The sequence below is a fragment of the Dipteris shenzhenensis genome, chromosome 5, assembly GCF_047967505.1.
Source record: "Dipteris shenzhenensis isolate YYH24624 ecotype China chromosome 5, Dip_SZ_1.0, whole genome shotgun sequence".
Classification (NCBI taxonomy): domain Eukaryota; kingdom Viridiplantae; phylum Streptophyta; class Polypodiopsida; order Gleicheniales; family Dipteridaceae; genus Dipteris; species Dipteris shenzhenensis.
In genome coordinates this window covers 54,960,495-54,977,740 of record NC_141600.1, presented here as the reverse complement: position 1 = coordinate 54,977,740, position 17,246 = coordinate 54,960,495, and the positions used below count along the sequence as shown (strand labels likewise).

Sequence of the window (17,246 nt, the reverse complement as noted above, 5' to 3'; positions counted from 1 at the left end):
TTCCTGGAGGATTGGGATGTCCAGGAGCTGAATCCATTCTAGTCTCAGCCATAGAGTTATTCTCTCTACTGTTTATCTCTTTCTACAATGTTCCTAAGTCTTCCGTCTAGGTCATAGTCATCAACTGAGCTCAAAGTTTGGGAGGTGCATTGCACCTTGGTCTTGTTTTTTTTTTCAAGAAATAAATTGAGCATGGACAAGGGGGGGCTCCGTCTTAGCCCCTCAACCAATGTGTACTGTCAGCAAATCTTGCAAATTTCAATTGTGTATATCTCTTTATTGCTATTCATATTCAGCAAATTGTCAATCTTTGCAAGATCTCACATTCTCATGCAATCTCTTCCAGTATGCATTCATGAGCACCTTATAAAATTCTGAATAAAAAGTTTTAAACTCCCTATTTGCAAGTTGTCAGAAAGCAGTGAGTAGTTTACAGTGCCTTCCAAAGGTTGACTCTTGGATTGTTGGAACCTCAACCTAGAGTTTATGGAGGACAAATAGGGAGGAGCCTCTTTTGCAGAGATGCCAACTGCGGAGAGAGCACTTGGGAGCAGATCATTTTTGTGATCAATGGTAGGGATCCATGGCCAGAGTTAGTATTTACTAGACTTCCCGGCAGTTGCAGTTCTCTTTCAAACAGCAAAGGCATGATGGGCTGCTGGAACATCTAGACAGATTCTACAGTAGGGGACTGGGTGCTACTCAGAGGCGGTTACCGGCATTCCAGCCCGAGCACCTTAGATGGAGACATGCTCTTCAGGAGCGGGGGAGAGCACTTCGTCGTGACCTAGCATCTATAGAGCGACTTAGGGAGCAGGATCCAGGGTCCCTGTGGCTCAGAGATCGCTTGGAGTGTGCATGGTTGGAGCTACAGGATATGGAGGTCCGTTGAGCTGAGTTCTCATACCACTCTTCCCAGGCCAGAGGGGTCCAGCAAGGGGACAGGATAGCTCTTTCAAACCACAGGACCACAGTCTGCAGGGATCCGACTCCAGTGTCTTGAGGACTCGCAGGGAAAGATGTACATGGATCTGCAGGAGATCATTGAGCTGACCACAAACTTCTACCGATAGCTGTTTTAGTCGGAGGGGGAGTCGCCCATGACTCTCCTAGCTCATGAGGTAGTGTGGGAGTAGGTTTCTTCAGTAGTCATGCAGAGCTTGAGCATACGATTAGAGGCACTTTCATCGATGAGAAGCTTTGAGAGGCTTTGCAAGCCCTACCAACCTAGAACTGCCCCGGAGAGGGAGATTTGATGCCGAGCTTCTTTAGGTGCTTCCGGGAACACATCTTTTGTTGGAATTATTGCTATAATTTAGCAGTGACCAATGTAATGTAATAAGTAGGTTAGGGGCACTTTTCCCTCACTTAGAGGTTTTTCCCCCTAACCACAGTTAGTTCACTAACTATGGTTAGTGAAGTGATAAGGTTTTGTCACTTAGACAAAACCCATCACTCCATTCAGTTGTAACTTACTCACTCATCTAATAGCAACTACGTTTTTCAGCTCTCACACTCTCCTGCTCTTGTCCTCACCTTTGCTCTCTCTCCCATTCTCACATTTGGTATCAGAGCGGGTTCTTCCTGCTTTTGCTCTTGCTGCACATTCGCCTCCAGCTCTCGTCCTCCAGCTCCAACCCGCAAGCTCCTTGCTCCTACAGCTCGTCGTCCGCACAATCTATACGGACTGATTTCGTACAGCCCGTCCGTACCTACACTGCCATTCCGTACTATCGCACCTGTGCCGTACTTTCGTTGTACGACTGCCATACAACAGTTCGGTTATTGTACCGTCTATACTTTGCACGTGCGAACCGTACATCTAGTATGTCGTCTGTACCAGTGATTAGTTCATGAGGCGTCCGTACAGTTGCCGTACACAGTCGTCCGTACACAGGAGGGCACTCAACCGTACAACTCGATCGTACATTCAGTACAGTTGTACACGCTGTTGTTCGTACAATAATACTGCACCCGTCCGTACAATCGCACCAGCAAGCCCGTACAAAGACTCAGCGCCATACTGCCCGTACAACGCTGAACCTGCTTCGTGCATCGGTTGTTTTCTTTGCAGGGTCTTTTTCAACAAAGGATTCTTTGCAAGGGCCACTTTGCAGGTGTAGTTTGCACTTTGCATTTTGTGGATCGGACAAGTATTGCAGGCAGATTGCAAATTTATCAAGGTTTTGGGGCTTTTGTAAAAATTTTGGCACACATTGCAAGCAAATTGCAAAGATTGGCCAAGAAATTGGGGCTTTTGCAGGAGATTAACTATTTGGGTGAAATTTGGCTCAATTTCAACTCCAAATTTGGGGCTTTTGTTCAGAAATTGCAGATTTGGGGCTTTTAGTAAATTTGACCCTTTTTGGTTGCAATTTCAAGCCACAAATTGGGGCTTTTGTGTTGGGAGAGAAATTTGATAGGTTTCAGTTCGCACTACCTTTCTGTGAGTGCTTTGAAGCGCTTTTGGCAGGTTTTGGGAGAGATTGGATGCTCTGGCAGATTTCTGACAGAGACATTACAGAGATTTGGGTTGCATTTTTAGCCAGTGTTTGGCTGTGTTTTTTTTGGGATTTGTGCACTCCATTCCCAGCAAGGGAATTCAGATTTGCATTTGCTGTATTTTCTTTCTTAGACATGGCCCAGCAAAATCAGAATGATTTCGGTTTCAATGGTCTCTCACAAGAGGATAAGCTGGATGGTACCAACTACTCCCTCTGGAGTTTTATGGTACGCAATATTCTGATTTCTCGTAATTTGTGGGACTATGTAAGTGGGGATGAGTTCCGGCCAGCAAATGTGGCACCTAATACCCCTCCCCAACAAGGAGGAGGCAGAGGTCGTGCACAGGGTACAGCTGCAGCACAAGTTATTGGTGCAGTTATACCTACCACTCCAGAGCAGAGGAGATGGGATTCACGTGATGCTTTAGCTTTGTCGTGTATTTCTCTTTCAGTGAAAAGATTCATCATTCCACATATCCATTCGTGTAAGACCTCAAAGGCAGCATGGGATATTTTGGAGAGCATGTATGCAGCTCGGAATGATGCCAGGGTGTCTTTTTTGAAAAGAGAATTGTCTCATACACATATGGAAGAGGGTGACTCCATGTCAGTGCACCTCACAAAGCTACAGGATTTACGAGAGCAGTTGCTGAATATTGATGAGATCATTCCTGATTCAGAGATGATTACCACTACTCTGAATTCTCTTCCTGAGTCTTATCTCAGCTTTCATACCTCGCTGAATTTGTCGTTGAGGGGGGGTGCAAATCCTCTCACTTTTCACGAGTTGATAGGACTTCTGCTGTAGGAAGAGTAGACCAGGAAAAACATGGCTTCACGAGCAGGTGAACATGCTATGCCCTCAAAATTCAAGCCTAAAGTAAAGGGACAGGCAAAGACTTCAGCAAATCAGCCTTCCAGTGGTTCAGGACAGCCTTCTCAAAAGGCTAAGGGTGATGCAGGTAAGCCCAAGAAGAAGGTAATATGTCATTACTACAAAAAGCCAGGTCACTACATTGGAGAATGCAAGAAAAGGCTTGCAAAAGAAAAGAAAAATAGCTCCGGTATGGCTATCTCAGATTCAGCTCCTCATGCATCTGACAATGAGCAAGCTACAGCCAACTTTGTGGAGCACGACTATGCCTCCTTGTCTTGCATTTCAGACTCTCAGCTGGCTGCTCGGGATAGTACAGCCACTTGTAATGATGACACTTATGCTTTTCTGACATGCAGTTATGATGCTTCCAAGGATGCATCAGCTTTTAGTGTCAATGAGACACATATTATATGGTATTTTGACAGCAGTGCCTCAAAGCATATCACTTCCAGGAAGTGTCTCTTCACATCTCTGCATCCACCACCTGTTGGTAAAAAGGTCACATGTGCCAACAACTCCTCCTATTCAGTCCGTGGTACAGGACAAGTTGAACTTATAGCCATTGATGGCTCAACATTCAGAATTTCTGATGTCTTGTATGTGCCTGGTATCACAAAAAATCTACTTTCAGTGTCCACTCTTAACAGAGCTGGATTTCAGGTCATTTTTGAAGATGATAAGTGTGCAGTCCATGATAGAGAGCATGACTATGCCTTGAGATTGTCTGGCACTCTGTTGCGTGGTCTTTTTCAGCTTGACATGTAAGAGAAAAGACCAGCACATGCTCTTGCAGTTTCCACTCCTACTGCTGCTATGCAGAATGCGGAGTTATGGCACGCGAGATATGGACACATGCATTATGGCAGCTTCATGACGCTTCAAAAACATGCCATGGTTGGTGCATTGCCTCCTTTTGAAACACCTCCTCCACACGCCTATGAAGGGTGCATTCTTGTTAAAATGCACAGATCTCCTTTTAAGAAGGATGGATCAGTTAAAGCTGTTCGAAAATTACAGCTTATACATAGTGATGTCTGTGGTCCCATGAGGACTCCATCATTGGGTGGTCATCTTTAATTTGTCACTTTTATAGATGACTACTCCAACTAAACTTGGGTTTATGGGCTGAAACGCAAATCAGAAGTGTTTATGGTCTTCAAACACTTTGCAGCCATGGTTGAGAATGAATCCGGACTCAAGATACAGACATTACGCACAGATAGAGGAGGGGAGTACTTGTCTGCAGATTTTGATGCTTTTTTGAAAGACAAGGGCATTGTATATCAGCTTACAGTGAGGCTAACTCCTCAGCAAAATGGGAAAGCTGGGAGAAAAAATCGTACTCTTATGGAGATGGATAGATGTATGCTGAAAAGCAAAAAATTGCCTCACAAATTTTGGCTTGAAGGTCTCATGTGTGCCAATTATGTTTTAAATCGGGCACCCACAAAAGCTTTGAAGACCAAGACTCCCTATGAAGTTTGGCAAGGGAGAAAGCCTTTGTGGATCATTTCCGTGTCTTTGGATGCCTTGCATATGCTCATGTGCCTGTTGAGTTTCGGCATAAGTTGTCTGATAAGGCAATCAAATGCATTTTTGTTGGGTACAGTGCAGAGAGCAAGGGCTACCGTCTCTACAATCTTGTCACATGCAAGATTATTGTCAGTAGAGATGTAATATTTTCAGAAAATTCAGCTCACACTCAAGCTGAATTTGATATGCCTTCTTCTTCCAGTGATATCTTTGAGGGGTTACTACCCGTTGCCTTGGGTTCCCCTGCTGATATATCTGATGAAAATCAGAATTTTCAGATACCTCCACATGCTCCGATTCAGCCACAGGATGCCATACCACCTCCATAAGCCATGGAAGAGGTTGTTCAGCAAGAAATTGCAGATATACATGCAGCAAAAACAGTCCCAAATTGGCTGTTACAGACTCTCAGGGAGAGTAAAATTGATGCTCCATTACCTGGCAGAACTCGGAGTTCAGTAAGGCATGGGGGAGGTGCTCTTTCAGTTGAATCAGCTTATGCAGGTACTCTTCTTGATGAAGAGGAGCCTGAGACATTTGAAGAGGCACAGGATAATGTGCATTGGATGAATGCCATGCACGATGAGTTGCAGTCCATTAAGAAAAATCAGACATGGGAAGTTGTCGATTTGCCACCAGGTAAACATGCCATAGGTACACGGTGGGTTTTCAAAGTTAAAAGAAAGCCAGATGGCACCATCGACAGGTACAAGGCAAGGCTGGTCGCAAAAGGATATGCTCAGAGAAAAAGGGCATAGACTATGAGGAGACTTTTGCTCCTACATCCCGAATGACAACCATCCGGTCAGTCATGGCAATGGCTGCAAATTTTTAGTGGAATGTTCATCAGTTGGACATAAAAACAGCCTTCCTTAATGGAGACTTGTTGGAAGAGGTTTATGTCAAACAACCTCCAAGCTTTGAAATTTCAGGTAATGCACTTCAGGTATGCAAGCTGAATAAAGCTTTGTATGGGCTGAAACAGGCCCCACGTGCATGGTATGCAAAGATTCATGCCTTTCTGACCAGCAAGGGGCTGCACAACAGTCCAACTGAAAGCACCCTCTACATCAAGAAGGATGGGAAGGATATTTTAGTCATCATTCTTTATGTAGAGGACTTACTGCTCACAGGGTCAAATGAAGATAATATTGCAGATTTTAAAGCTGAATTGCAGACCACTTTTGACATGTCAGATTTGGGGCTGCTACACTTTTATTTGGGGATCCAGCTCACTCAAGAGCAAAGTGGCATCGGTATGTCTCAATCCAAGTATGTGCAAAAACTCTTGGATAGATTCAACATGCAAGATTGTAAGCCCATAGCTACTCCCATGGAGCCAAGGCTGAAGCTTACAATGCATGAAGCAGGTGAATCATTTGATGTCACACTCTACAGTCAGGTTGTAGGATGCCTGATTTATCTCTGCAATACACGACCTGATATTCAGTTTGCAGTTTCTCAGGTGAGCAGATATATGCACATCCCAAAGACTATGCATTGTCAGGCTGTAAAACGCATCTTCCGTTATTTTCAAGGTACCAAGTCTTTTGGCTTGATGTTTCCCAGAGGGGGTGTCTTGCAGATGCATGCCTACAGTGACTCAGATTGGGCTGAAAATTATGACACTAGGCAGTCCACAAGTAGCAATTGTTTCTTTTTGGGCAAAGCTTGTATTTCTTGGTTGAGCAAGAAACAATCTACAGTGGCTACCTCTTCATGTGAAGCTAAGTACAGGGCAGCTTTCACAACGACAGTTGAATGTGTTTGGCTGCGTCGTTTATTTGCTGATCTTCATCTTTCATTGGAGGGTCCTTCTCCAATTCTCACTGATAGTCAGAGTGCTATTGCAGTGGCAAAGAATCCTGTGTTTCATGCTCGCACGAAGCACATTGAGGTTCACTATTACTACGTCAGAGAGAAGTTGCATGTAGGAGAGATCAGCATGATCTATGTGTCAACACATGACAATGTTGCAGACATTTTCACCAAAGCACTTCCACGTGAAAAGTTTGAGGCATTTCGCAGTGCCTTGAACTTATCTCCTTTTGGTGATTGATCATTTCCTTGTACATGACATTGGCACTGCAGGGGGGTGTTAGAATTATTGCTATAATTTAGCAGTGACCAATGTAATGTAATAAGTAGGTTAGGGGCACTTTTTCCTCACTTAGAGGTTTTTTCCCCTAACCACAGTTAGTTCACTAACTATGGTTAGTGAAGTCATAAGGTTTTGTCTAAGTCTATGGTTAGTGAAGTGATAAGGTTTTGTCACTTAGACAAAACCCATCACTCCATTCAGTTGTAACTTACTCACTCATCTAATAGCAACTACATTTTTCAGCTCTCACACTCTCCTGCTCTTGTTCTCACCTTTGCTCTCTCTCCCATTCTCACATCTTTACCCCGTGCAGCTTAGCCTACTAGGAGTAGGATCCCTTCCACATTCTTTGAGCAGAGGCTGGATATGTTTGATCCCGAAGAAGGGGATGGATTAGATATTTACCAGTGGAAACCGATCACCCTACTCAACATACAAGATCTTGGCCAAGGTCTTGAGCGTGCGGTTGAGACCCCACTTACCAGAGATCATTCATGAGACACAGACACGTTTTGGTCAGAAACGCAACATCCTGGACAACATCTTCACCTTGTGGGAGCCATAGTCTTCTCAAGCCCGGAGGGAGCAGTATGGCACCTGTGGCTTTGGGAGGGCAAACCATCCAGTGGGCTCAAGAGAGTAGTTTTGGCCATCCCAAGTAGGCTAATCAAATCAGGTGGTGGAGGTCTCCTTTTTTTCTTATACGACTCGCATTGGGCGCCGCCGATAGCTCGAGGTAGTAGCATGGACTCCCTCGAGGGATCGACATTGGATTGAGTAGGATGCATTGAGGGAGGCTATCTCTCGCTTCTGGCCTCGTCTCTTATTGTTGGCTTATGGGGCTCTGCCCATCGGCCCCTGGTTGGAGCAAATGCGGGTAGATTGCAGATGTAGCTATTGTGTGGAAGGAGTTCTAGAGACGATTCCCCACTGCCTTTGGGGATGCCCAGTCGCACAGAGGATCTAGCTGGCCTCCCTTAAGATTGTGGCCAGTACACAGTGGATGCAAAGGGATTTCACTTGGGGGATGGTAGCCTAGCTCACAGAGGGAGGATGAAACTGGCCTTCAATAAATTGAAGGGCAGTAGAACTAACAAATAACCAGTAAACATTGTTATATCTACAATTCAGCAAATATACAACTAGCAGATTAGGAGCATAATCTTGTGAGCTCTTGCGTGCACCATATGCCTGTTGTCCATCCCGTGAGCTCTCGCATGCACCATATGCCCGCTGTCTAGCCTGTCCCTACTCGTTGACTTGCTAGGAGTCTTCCATGGACCTCTTGCTAAATTGGTTTGCATGGGCATGCCATGTGGCAGCCCACGTCTTGAATTTCCCCCAAGGTCTTTAAATTGTTCCCAAGCCTTCTATATGGTCAACGCCAATGACCAACTTTTTAAAAAAAATCATTTGCCCCTTGCCCCTTCTAAGGGGTCCATTCCAATGGCCTAACCTTGGATCCTTAGGGCTTTTTTCCCCCTCTTTGGACCCAACCACAATTTTTACCCCCAAGGCATTAATTGCTAGGGGTTCTAGCACACCGAGCAGCCCATGACCTTGCTCCTTGTTTTGCCAGGGTCCTGCCTAGATGCATGGCAACATGCACGCGACATAAATCACGGCCGCGTGACATGCCCCTCTCTTGAAACATGGACCTCGATTGCATCTGAAAATACATGTGAATATACCATCATAGAAGCATGCATTACAAACTGGCATAGCATATATGATTGTTCAGAACCTAGGATAGCAATCCATATACACTGCAGAAACCATCTCATAGTGACTAGTACACTGATCATAGAAGTCCCAAGGTAGATATACTATCCGCAAGCAGTACCTCGGGTGAAACATACAATGTCACCAAGAGACCTCTAGATATCTAAGCCTATGTGGAAAAGCAGAGGAGGTACTACCCCTCTCTTGAGCATCAGCAATGCTCCAGACCTATGCTCTACTGAGCTTGAAAGAGCCACAGCCAAATTCGGCTCTAGCTGAAAAGCTTCTAGGTAAAGTTGCAACAACTGAGGTGTATTTGCCAAATCACCTTCCCACCACTTCACTTACCATGGTGAATGACTCCAAAACTTCACCAGATAGCGATAGGAAACTTTCCTTCCCTTCATGTGCCAATACTTGCTCTGGAACTAAGATCTCATCAAGTTCCTCAACCTCTAGCTACACACAGAAGGCATAACTTCTGATACATCTCCCTAGAAAGGTTTGAGAGATTCAATCAGTAAGCTACATCATTGATCTGCTAACACACGATGCAAATCCCTACAAAAGCATCCATCTCTTGTCACAAAGCTGGCCAAAGAAAGTCTCAACTGCTTTCACTAAAGCATCTTTACATCGATGCCTTGCACGCTATGCCTAAATTACTTGTAACACCAGAGACGACCATGCATAAGAAGGAATCCATCCCTGAAAGTATAATGCAAATGCTGCTGTCCATCAGACAACTGATCATAGAGCCTTGTAGAATCCCCATCCTCTGCATATATGTCCTTCTTTGCATCCAACTCAGGACTCAATGCCTGCACAGTGAAATCAGCCCCTAGCAAATAATGCTCCCATGCAGAAAGAGCATGAGCCACAGCCAGCCACTCTTTCTCATATACTTGCAAATTTCTTTCAGCATTCTGCAACATTCTACTCTCGTATCAAGGCCCTCTCGGCCACCTACCCCCTCTGAGTAAGGATAGAAGCATAAACATCCGGTTAGCATCCATGGAAGGTTGGACTAGGAGAAGGACTTCAGAGTGAGAGTTCCCGTGCTCAGTAAATTAATTAGAATGTCCGGCCAGCTCTTCCAAAAACAGCTCACCAATAGGCTGAGATTCCCTATGTGCCCATTTGAGTTTTCGGAGTAGCTTACAAGTAGCTCTTTGTAACAAGGCAAGCTCCCAAGAGCTATTTCACATATGTGAGCTGATCTATATGACCAGCCTCTCCTTCAAAGCTCAATTGAGACATTAAAACAACTGTTGCTGACCTGGCTGGTCTCAATGAGTAGAACCTGACCTGTGTCTTGTAGACCTTGCACAACCAGGCCCTTTTCAAAGCAGCTAGTAGCCAATGGGCGTGACTGTGCAGGTAACCATGCCCTCTACCAGCGTTCGCGACCAGCAAGGGGCCCTAACTCGTGCTTGTACGTGCCTTACTGGACGCTCACATCAAGGGATGAGGCTCGTTCGAAATCAGCTTGCTTGTTCCTGCCACTTGCCACAACGCCAACCAATCCAATCCCTTCAGTCAAGGAAAGAGCGTACTACAGCTACGTACAGCTCCCACAATACCTATTGCATCTTCGACTAAGGATTCAAAGGCCAGCGCTGGCATGCAGCAGCTCGCCAACAGCCGTGATCTCCTAACTAGCACACATCCGACGATCCAAATGGCCCCTATGCCCACAGCCCAAGAGCTCTTGTGTGCACCATATGCCCGTTGTCCAGCCCTTGATCTCCCGTATGCGCCCTATGCCCATTATCCAGCCCGTGAGCTCTTGCGTGCGCCATATGCCTGTTGTCCATCCCGTCCCTTCTCATCTACTTGTCAGGATCCTTCCATGGACTTCCTTGCCAAATTGGTTTGCATGGGTATGCCACGTGGCAGTCCACATCTTGAATTGCCCTCAAGGTCTTTAATTTGGCCCCCAAGCCTTCTATGTGGTCGATTTCTATTTGCATATCGCTCCTATTTGCTTTAATTAAGCCATGTATCGCGCCTCCTCATTCTCAATTAACCTTAACCTATGCTTTCTCTCTAATCCACCTCATCTCGCGTCACTCCCTTCTCTCTCCCCTCCCTGCCCTGCGCTCAGCCCTCAGCCCCCTCCTTCCTCCCTCTCCCTCTCCTCTCTCTCCCCTGCGCTCAACCCTCCCATCTCCTTCTCCCTCTCCCTCCCCTCCCTCTCCCCTGTGCTCAGCCCTCCCTCTCGCTCTCCTTCCACTCCCTCTCCCTCCACTGAGCCCTCCCTTCTTCTTCATCCTCCTTCATTGCTGCACAACAGTGGTTGGGAGGCTTTCACAGCCCCCCTTCTCCTCTACACGTCTCCCTTCAACCTTCAACCTAGCTTGCTCTTTATAGTAGGCTACAGAAGCTTCCAGAGAGTACAAGCTTCTCCAAGAAGCTACCCCAATGGTTCATGCGGCTTCTGGAATCATTTCATTTCTTAATTTGCCACTGCCTTACGTTAATTGAATTCATGTCGCACCACTACCTTACAATAATTGAGCATCTGCAGCTGCCGGCCGTCACAACTAATTAATTAATTGGCCCCAAATTCTCGTTGGGGGGCCCTATGTGGTCAATTCCAACTAGTGTAAACCTGTGGCAAGCCACGGGCTGTAATAGTGCAACTCCATGATCAAGGTGAAGGTTTTGGGCTGCTGCTGCTCCCACCTAGCTGCTCTTGCTGCCCCCCCTCAGCCCTTTCTTCCTCCTCGCAGCCCACCCCGCCTCCCTCCCGCCATCTCCTCCTGCCCTTTCTTATTTTGTAGTAGGAAGATGTGTTTGTTCAGAGAAGGAAGATCTTGGTGGTGATCTTTAGTTTGGCCAAAGGGGCTCTATGGCAGCACCCTTGAATCCCACAGCCGTTAAGGTCCTTCTCTCTCCAACCGCTAAGCAATAGGTACAGCAAGCAGTTCAGTCCCTCCAAGACAAGGCGCTCATGGGTAGAATTGTGGGCCTCACACCCACAAGGAGACATGTGCATGAGTGGATCAAGGCGCGAGCTTGGCACTAGATGACCACCACATTCAGGAGGTCACCATCTATGGAAGAGCCATCTTCCTCATCCAGCTGAGCTCCCCCGTTACTGCCTTGGCATTGTGGAGCAGAGTCCCATCCTCCTTGGCCCGCATTTGGTGCACCTCTTTCCTTGGTACCATGGCTTTACAGTGGAGGAGATGGACACGACACACCATGTTCCCCATTTTTCGGTTACATTCCGCAACCTAGGGCTCCCAAAGGAATATATCAGATTGGTGGTTAAGAGCCCAGATTCCCTCTCAGAGTTGATCCTCCTAGAGACTCTTGAAGAAGGGACACTTCCATTGCGAGTAGAGATTTTTGGGTTACCAAGCCAGTTTCTTCATTGGAGATAGATAGGTCACCTAGCTAGAGATTGCTCCCGTGGCCAAGGCCAAGCTCCTCACCCCATCCCCACAGAGCAGGCAGAGGCAGCAAGACAATGCCCAGCAGCCCCCCAGACAGGAGCAGCAGGAGTCTCAGACCCCATGGGTGACTCCTTTAGAAGGGAACTGGACCTAGGTTAAAAAGAAAAAGAAACCAAGCAAACATGCTCAAAAACATCGCAGGTAGAGGGCTAGATGTAGAGAGAGAGACAGAGTATTTCAAGAGGCACCTAAGGAGGAGCAGCAGTAGGAGCCCATTTGTGGCGACTCCCCCTCCCCCTGGCAAAAGGGACCACTGCTCAGCTAGGAGTTCCTCCCATATTGGAGGTCCAGAGGTTGCATTTACCCTCGTATCAGCAGCGAGCCCAAGGAGCTCCTGATGCTACGATGGTAGAAGCTGCAAACGCTAGCCCGGCAACGGTTGAGGAGGAGCGTATTCAGAGCCCCGACGAGCCTGATCATCAGGGGGGGCCTGAGGTTGCCCCTACTCCCCCCCTCCCCCCCCAGATCTCTCCTCCTCTCCACTCTCCCCCCTTCCTCCTAGGTTCCCCCCGCCCCCTCCCCCCCTCTCGCTCCTCCTGCTATGGCCATCCTCACCACCCATCCCCCTCCCTCCCCCTCCCCCTCCCCCTCCCCCTCCTTCCCACCTCCACCTCTCTAGCAGGTTCTTCAGACTCCCCCCCCTTGACTCCCCTGCTTGCGAGCAAGGGTAAGACATCGCCCCCTTCTGCTTCCTCATCGCAGCATTCCGTCCCCTCTCTCCATTCTCGGGGGGAGCCAAAGGGAAGGGGCTCGTCCTCCCGATTAGCAACTCCCAATGTCCAGCCTGGGCATCCCTTACCGCGGGACTTATGGAGATTGGGACCCTAGAACTATCTAGAGATCCCAGACTCTTACCCTCTACCCCTGGAGGTAACGCTTGTGATCTTGTAATCCTGGAAAGGGGGTTCGATCAGCGTAGTGGGATTCTAGACACACCCATTCCTGCATGAATCCAAGGAAATGTGATCTAGGTTAGGGTCTAGATACCAACCTGAAGCCAAAAAACACTACTCCACATGATGTAAAATCTTGACAGGCTGAAAGGCAACATCCACAAGCATACCCCCATCTATAGACCCTGATAATATGTTGCTGCTAGAATGAACATCAAAGACCAAGGCACCCCTGTCTGAACGTTGTAGTCCTGGGATACCTAACCCTAAAATCCCCAAGCCAAGTAGAGTCCGAGGAGTATGAACCCAATCCAAGGGTATGGCTACATCAATCTACCAAATTCCCCTCCACTTCCTTTAAGGTGACTTGCTAACTTCAGTTTATGATCCTATGAAAAGCCTTCCAAAAGCCCACTAAGGAATCATGACCTCTCTTCCATCTAGACCACTGCATATAATGAAGAAGTGCCAAGTGGTCTATCATGATCATCAAGTATGATGTCATTCCACATGACAGGCTGCCTGTCAATTTCTTCTTGAGGGAAAGGGGGGACTCTTTCAAGAGTAATCCTGAAGCTGGCCCAAGCTTTGAGGATAGCAACCATGAGAGGGGAGGAGGGAGCCCTAAGATGGGCTGAAGTAAAAATCCACCTAGTGCTATCCATCCAATCCCCACTAGTGGAAGGAGAGCAGGACTGTATGCAAAACCACTATATTTTTGAAAGGAGGGATCAAGCAATCAAAAGAATTTTGCAAGTGGACCTTGGCTATAAAGGGATTTTATGCATCGCTCCCATGAATGTCCTCCCCCTATACCCTCCCCTCGTTCCCAATGCCCTCCTTTTCTTGTATCAATCATGCAATTCTCCTCTTCTTTTTCATCCTTGCCTTCAATGCTTAACTCATGCTCAACAGTTAAGTATGAGAAAACCGATAAACGATTACAATGACTCAAGGTACCAATACACCATGTGAAGCATGAAAAAGCCAAGAAGGTTGCTGAAAATGGCAAAAACAAACCAGAGGTTGACTCAAAGAAGAAGTCTCCATTCTCTGAGAAATTCTTCCTCTTTGCAATTACTGATTTGTAAGAGTCTATATCATCAACCATGCTGATCAGTTTTGCATTTTGCGTAGGAGGACTTGATAGGTTGTTTATCCTCCAAGTGGTTTTCTTTTTGTTGCTAGAGTTGACAGGGTATTTCCAATCTGGTATTTTATTATTTTCATTTGATAAGGGGGAAAGCATAAACCCCATGCATATGTAATGCTCATACATCGAGTGCTATTTACTTTCTTGTCTGATAACGTGATTGGATGTTATTTCCTGTTTTGACATAGGTATAAATGTATTCACATGACCTGTGCTTCCAATGCTGTTGTAGTGGTGTTCAAAAGGAGATCTCAGCCAGTTCAAATGGAAAGAGGTTGGTTGCATCAGCGTTGATTGGCACAAGCATACTGTACATGAATCTCAAAAGGATATATGAGGTTTGTGTTTGTAAATACTAGCTTTATTATTCTGTTCAGATAATTCTACATGCCCAGACATAAGGATTTTTACCTATGTAAATACTCCTAAAACTCCAAGGTTGCAAGAATACTTTCGTATTGTTGGGATTACAAGGGATTGCAGATTTGTGGGAACTGCAATATAGCATAAATATGGGAATTGCAATATAGCATAACTATGGCACGTGTTGTTAAGAATATATAGGATTTTAATCATAGGAGCGATTTATTATCTGTTCTTAATTGAAGGATGTTGGAATTTCACTTTTATTATAACTTGTTCTAAATATGCATGGACTAAAGCTAGTTTCCAGCCACTAGACTCTTTTCTTTTTTTTTTAATTTATTTTTTTATAGCCACTAGACTCTTAGTTAACGTGCCCCTTAGTTGACATGCCCTTGCAAGCAAGGCTAGAAAACCCTTTGTGCTGTAAATTCATTGTACATGCCCCTTCAGTATGGGTTGAAACCCTTTTGCTGTACATTCATTGTACGTGTCCCTTTAGTTTGGGTAGAAACCCTTAGTGCTGTAAATTCATTGTACATGTGCTTTTAAAATGGGTAGCTAGTAATGCTACAATAGAGAGTAAAAAGAAATAATTATCATTATCATGCCATTTACAATAACCCCTTTCATGGCCTTGAAGGGTACATGCGAGTAAGATGAGTAACAAGGGCTTCCTCTTTATTACTCTTTCTTTTCGCATGTAGCCTTGATTCAAGGCTACATGCGAGTAAGATGAGTAGCAAGGGCTTCCTCTTTATTACTCTTTTGGTCGCCATAAAGGCACATACATACATCAAAAGGGAGATTGGAAGTCCCTTTTTTTTTTTCGCAAAAAGATTACTTCATTAAGTATGAATGAAAGCCACAAGAGCAAGCTCAAATGCGGGAGTACATCATGCCATGCATGTGTGTAGTCTCAACGGTGACTCACGTGTCGTGGGGATCTTGAAGGAATGCTAATGGAGCCTCCACTCCAAGCTACTTCTTGTGAGAGCAATGCAAAGCACGAGCCGCCGCATGTGTCACTCAAGAGGTTCCCAGATTGTTGTAATGTGTTTTGACGAGAGAAAGAGGGAAGGGGGAGAAGGGAGAGGAGAGGGAGAAGGGAGAAGAGAGAAGAGAGGAGAGAAAGAGGAGGGAAGAAGAGAGTGAAGGGGGATGGAGTGGCAAACACAAAAAAAAAGAACACCCAAAGACACTCTTGGAAGAGAAGAGGGAGCTTGTATTCCAAACTTGTGCATACAACAATGAAGACCAAAGTCAACAACTTGGCCTTTTATACATGTCACCTTTTGAAGGGAGGGCCAACTGTAATCTCTTCATACCACTCTCTCCTCATTCTTTTACCATCCTCTTGGGCCCATCTAGCTCCAAGACAATCGTGGCTCTACGGACTTGCTACTGTCCATCAAATTACATCACTAACCAACGGTGACATGTTGTTAACCAATCGGTTAACAACATGAAAGAAAAAACAGCTCAAAAAGAGCTAACAAAAATCCAAGGTGGAGGCTGAAAATGCCACCTCAACCGTGAAGAAGACTCAGAGAAGAACGGAGATCCTCTCCAAACTTTGAAAAAAATCTCTCTCCTGGCTGTTGCTACTCTGGAGAATCCTTGCATGCTTGCCCAGATGGCCATCAGTGTGTGTATAGTATCAGCCCATATACTGGCAATAGACAGGAAAGGGTGAACCTGTGAACCCTACATCGCCTTCGTACATTCGGCTCTCCAAATATACCAAGCTGCAATGCTAGCCAGAATCTCCCAAGCTATGTCTACCGAGGCATGAGCAGCTCCGAAAGGAGTGAAAGGAACATCTTGGAGAGAGCATGACTCCATAGAGTGTCGTCCTATAATAAAGGATGAGTCTTAGTCATGTCCCTCGAAAAACACTTGAGGGCCAGTAAGAGATAACCGTGCTACTGATCCCCAAGTCATGAAGAAGGGTGTTTTATGAAATATGCAAAGAATCCTGGCAACACTCTTTTAGATCGTCCTCGCCTATCTGCACTCTCAAAGGCAATGCTGAACTGACTCAACTGTTGCATGGCATCGAGGACAAGTAGGGTCACTGGATCTACAGAGGTTCAGTGCTATCCCTCCATGAATAGAAAGCCAAAAGAAGAGAGTGATCTTTCTATTTTTTAGGGATTTTCAGAGTCCCCTCCAAAAAAATATATGCCCCTCTACAGAAATATGAAAACTATCCCAATGAGGAGCTCTGGAGGGCTATTGCTAAGCTGAAATATCTTGGCATTTCTGACTGTGTAGCGAAAGAAGGGGATGCTCTTCTTTCGATGCCCTTCATCAATCCATTCCCACTCCCTTGGGTCCCACTGCAAGAACCTAATGGGAGAACCACCATATAAGTTATAACCAGAGTCTCCAAGACCCAAGTGCCAGGAGAACATGGTTAGGATCAAGATACCAGTGTGAGTCCGTGTCCCACTCCATGTAACTTGCAATCCTAACAAGCTGGAAGGCAACCTTCAAAAGAATATCATATGAAGATATGATAAGTCTGCCTCCCGATTGAGCATCAAATACAAGGGTCTCCTCATGTGCACCTGCAAGGCAATGACTTGTAAGGGAACACCCGTCCCTGTGAAAGCTCCCAACCAAGTGGACTT

General features: G+C 46.0%; 1 protein-coding gene across 1 annotated transcript in view; it reads left to right on the top strand.

The window, feature by feature from the left end:
* Window positions 1–17,246, top strand: part of LOC147902213 (long-chain-fatty-acid--[acyl-carrier-protein] ligase AEE15, chloroplastic-like) — a 183,611-nt gene that overhangs the window by 81,811 nt on the left and 84,554 nt on the right. The window contains exon 9 of the mRNA XM_087374865.1: window positions 14,480–14,585. Within this exon, the coding sequence (XP_087230991.1) occupies window positions 14,480–14,585 (106 nt within the window). The remainder of the gene's footprint in view (window positions 1–14,479; window positions 14,586–17,246) is intronic.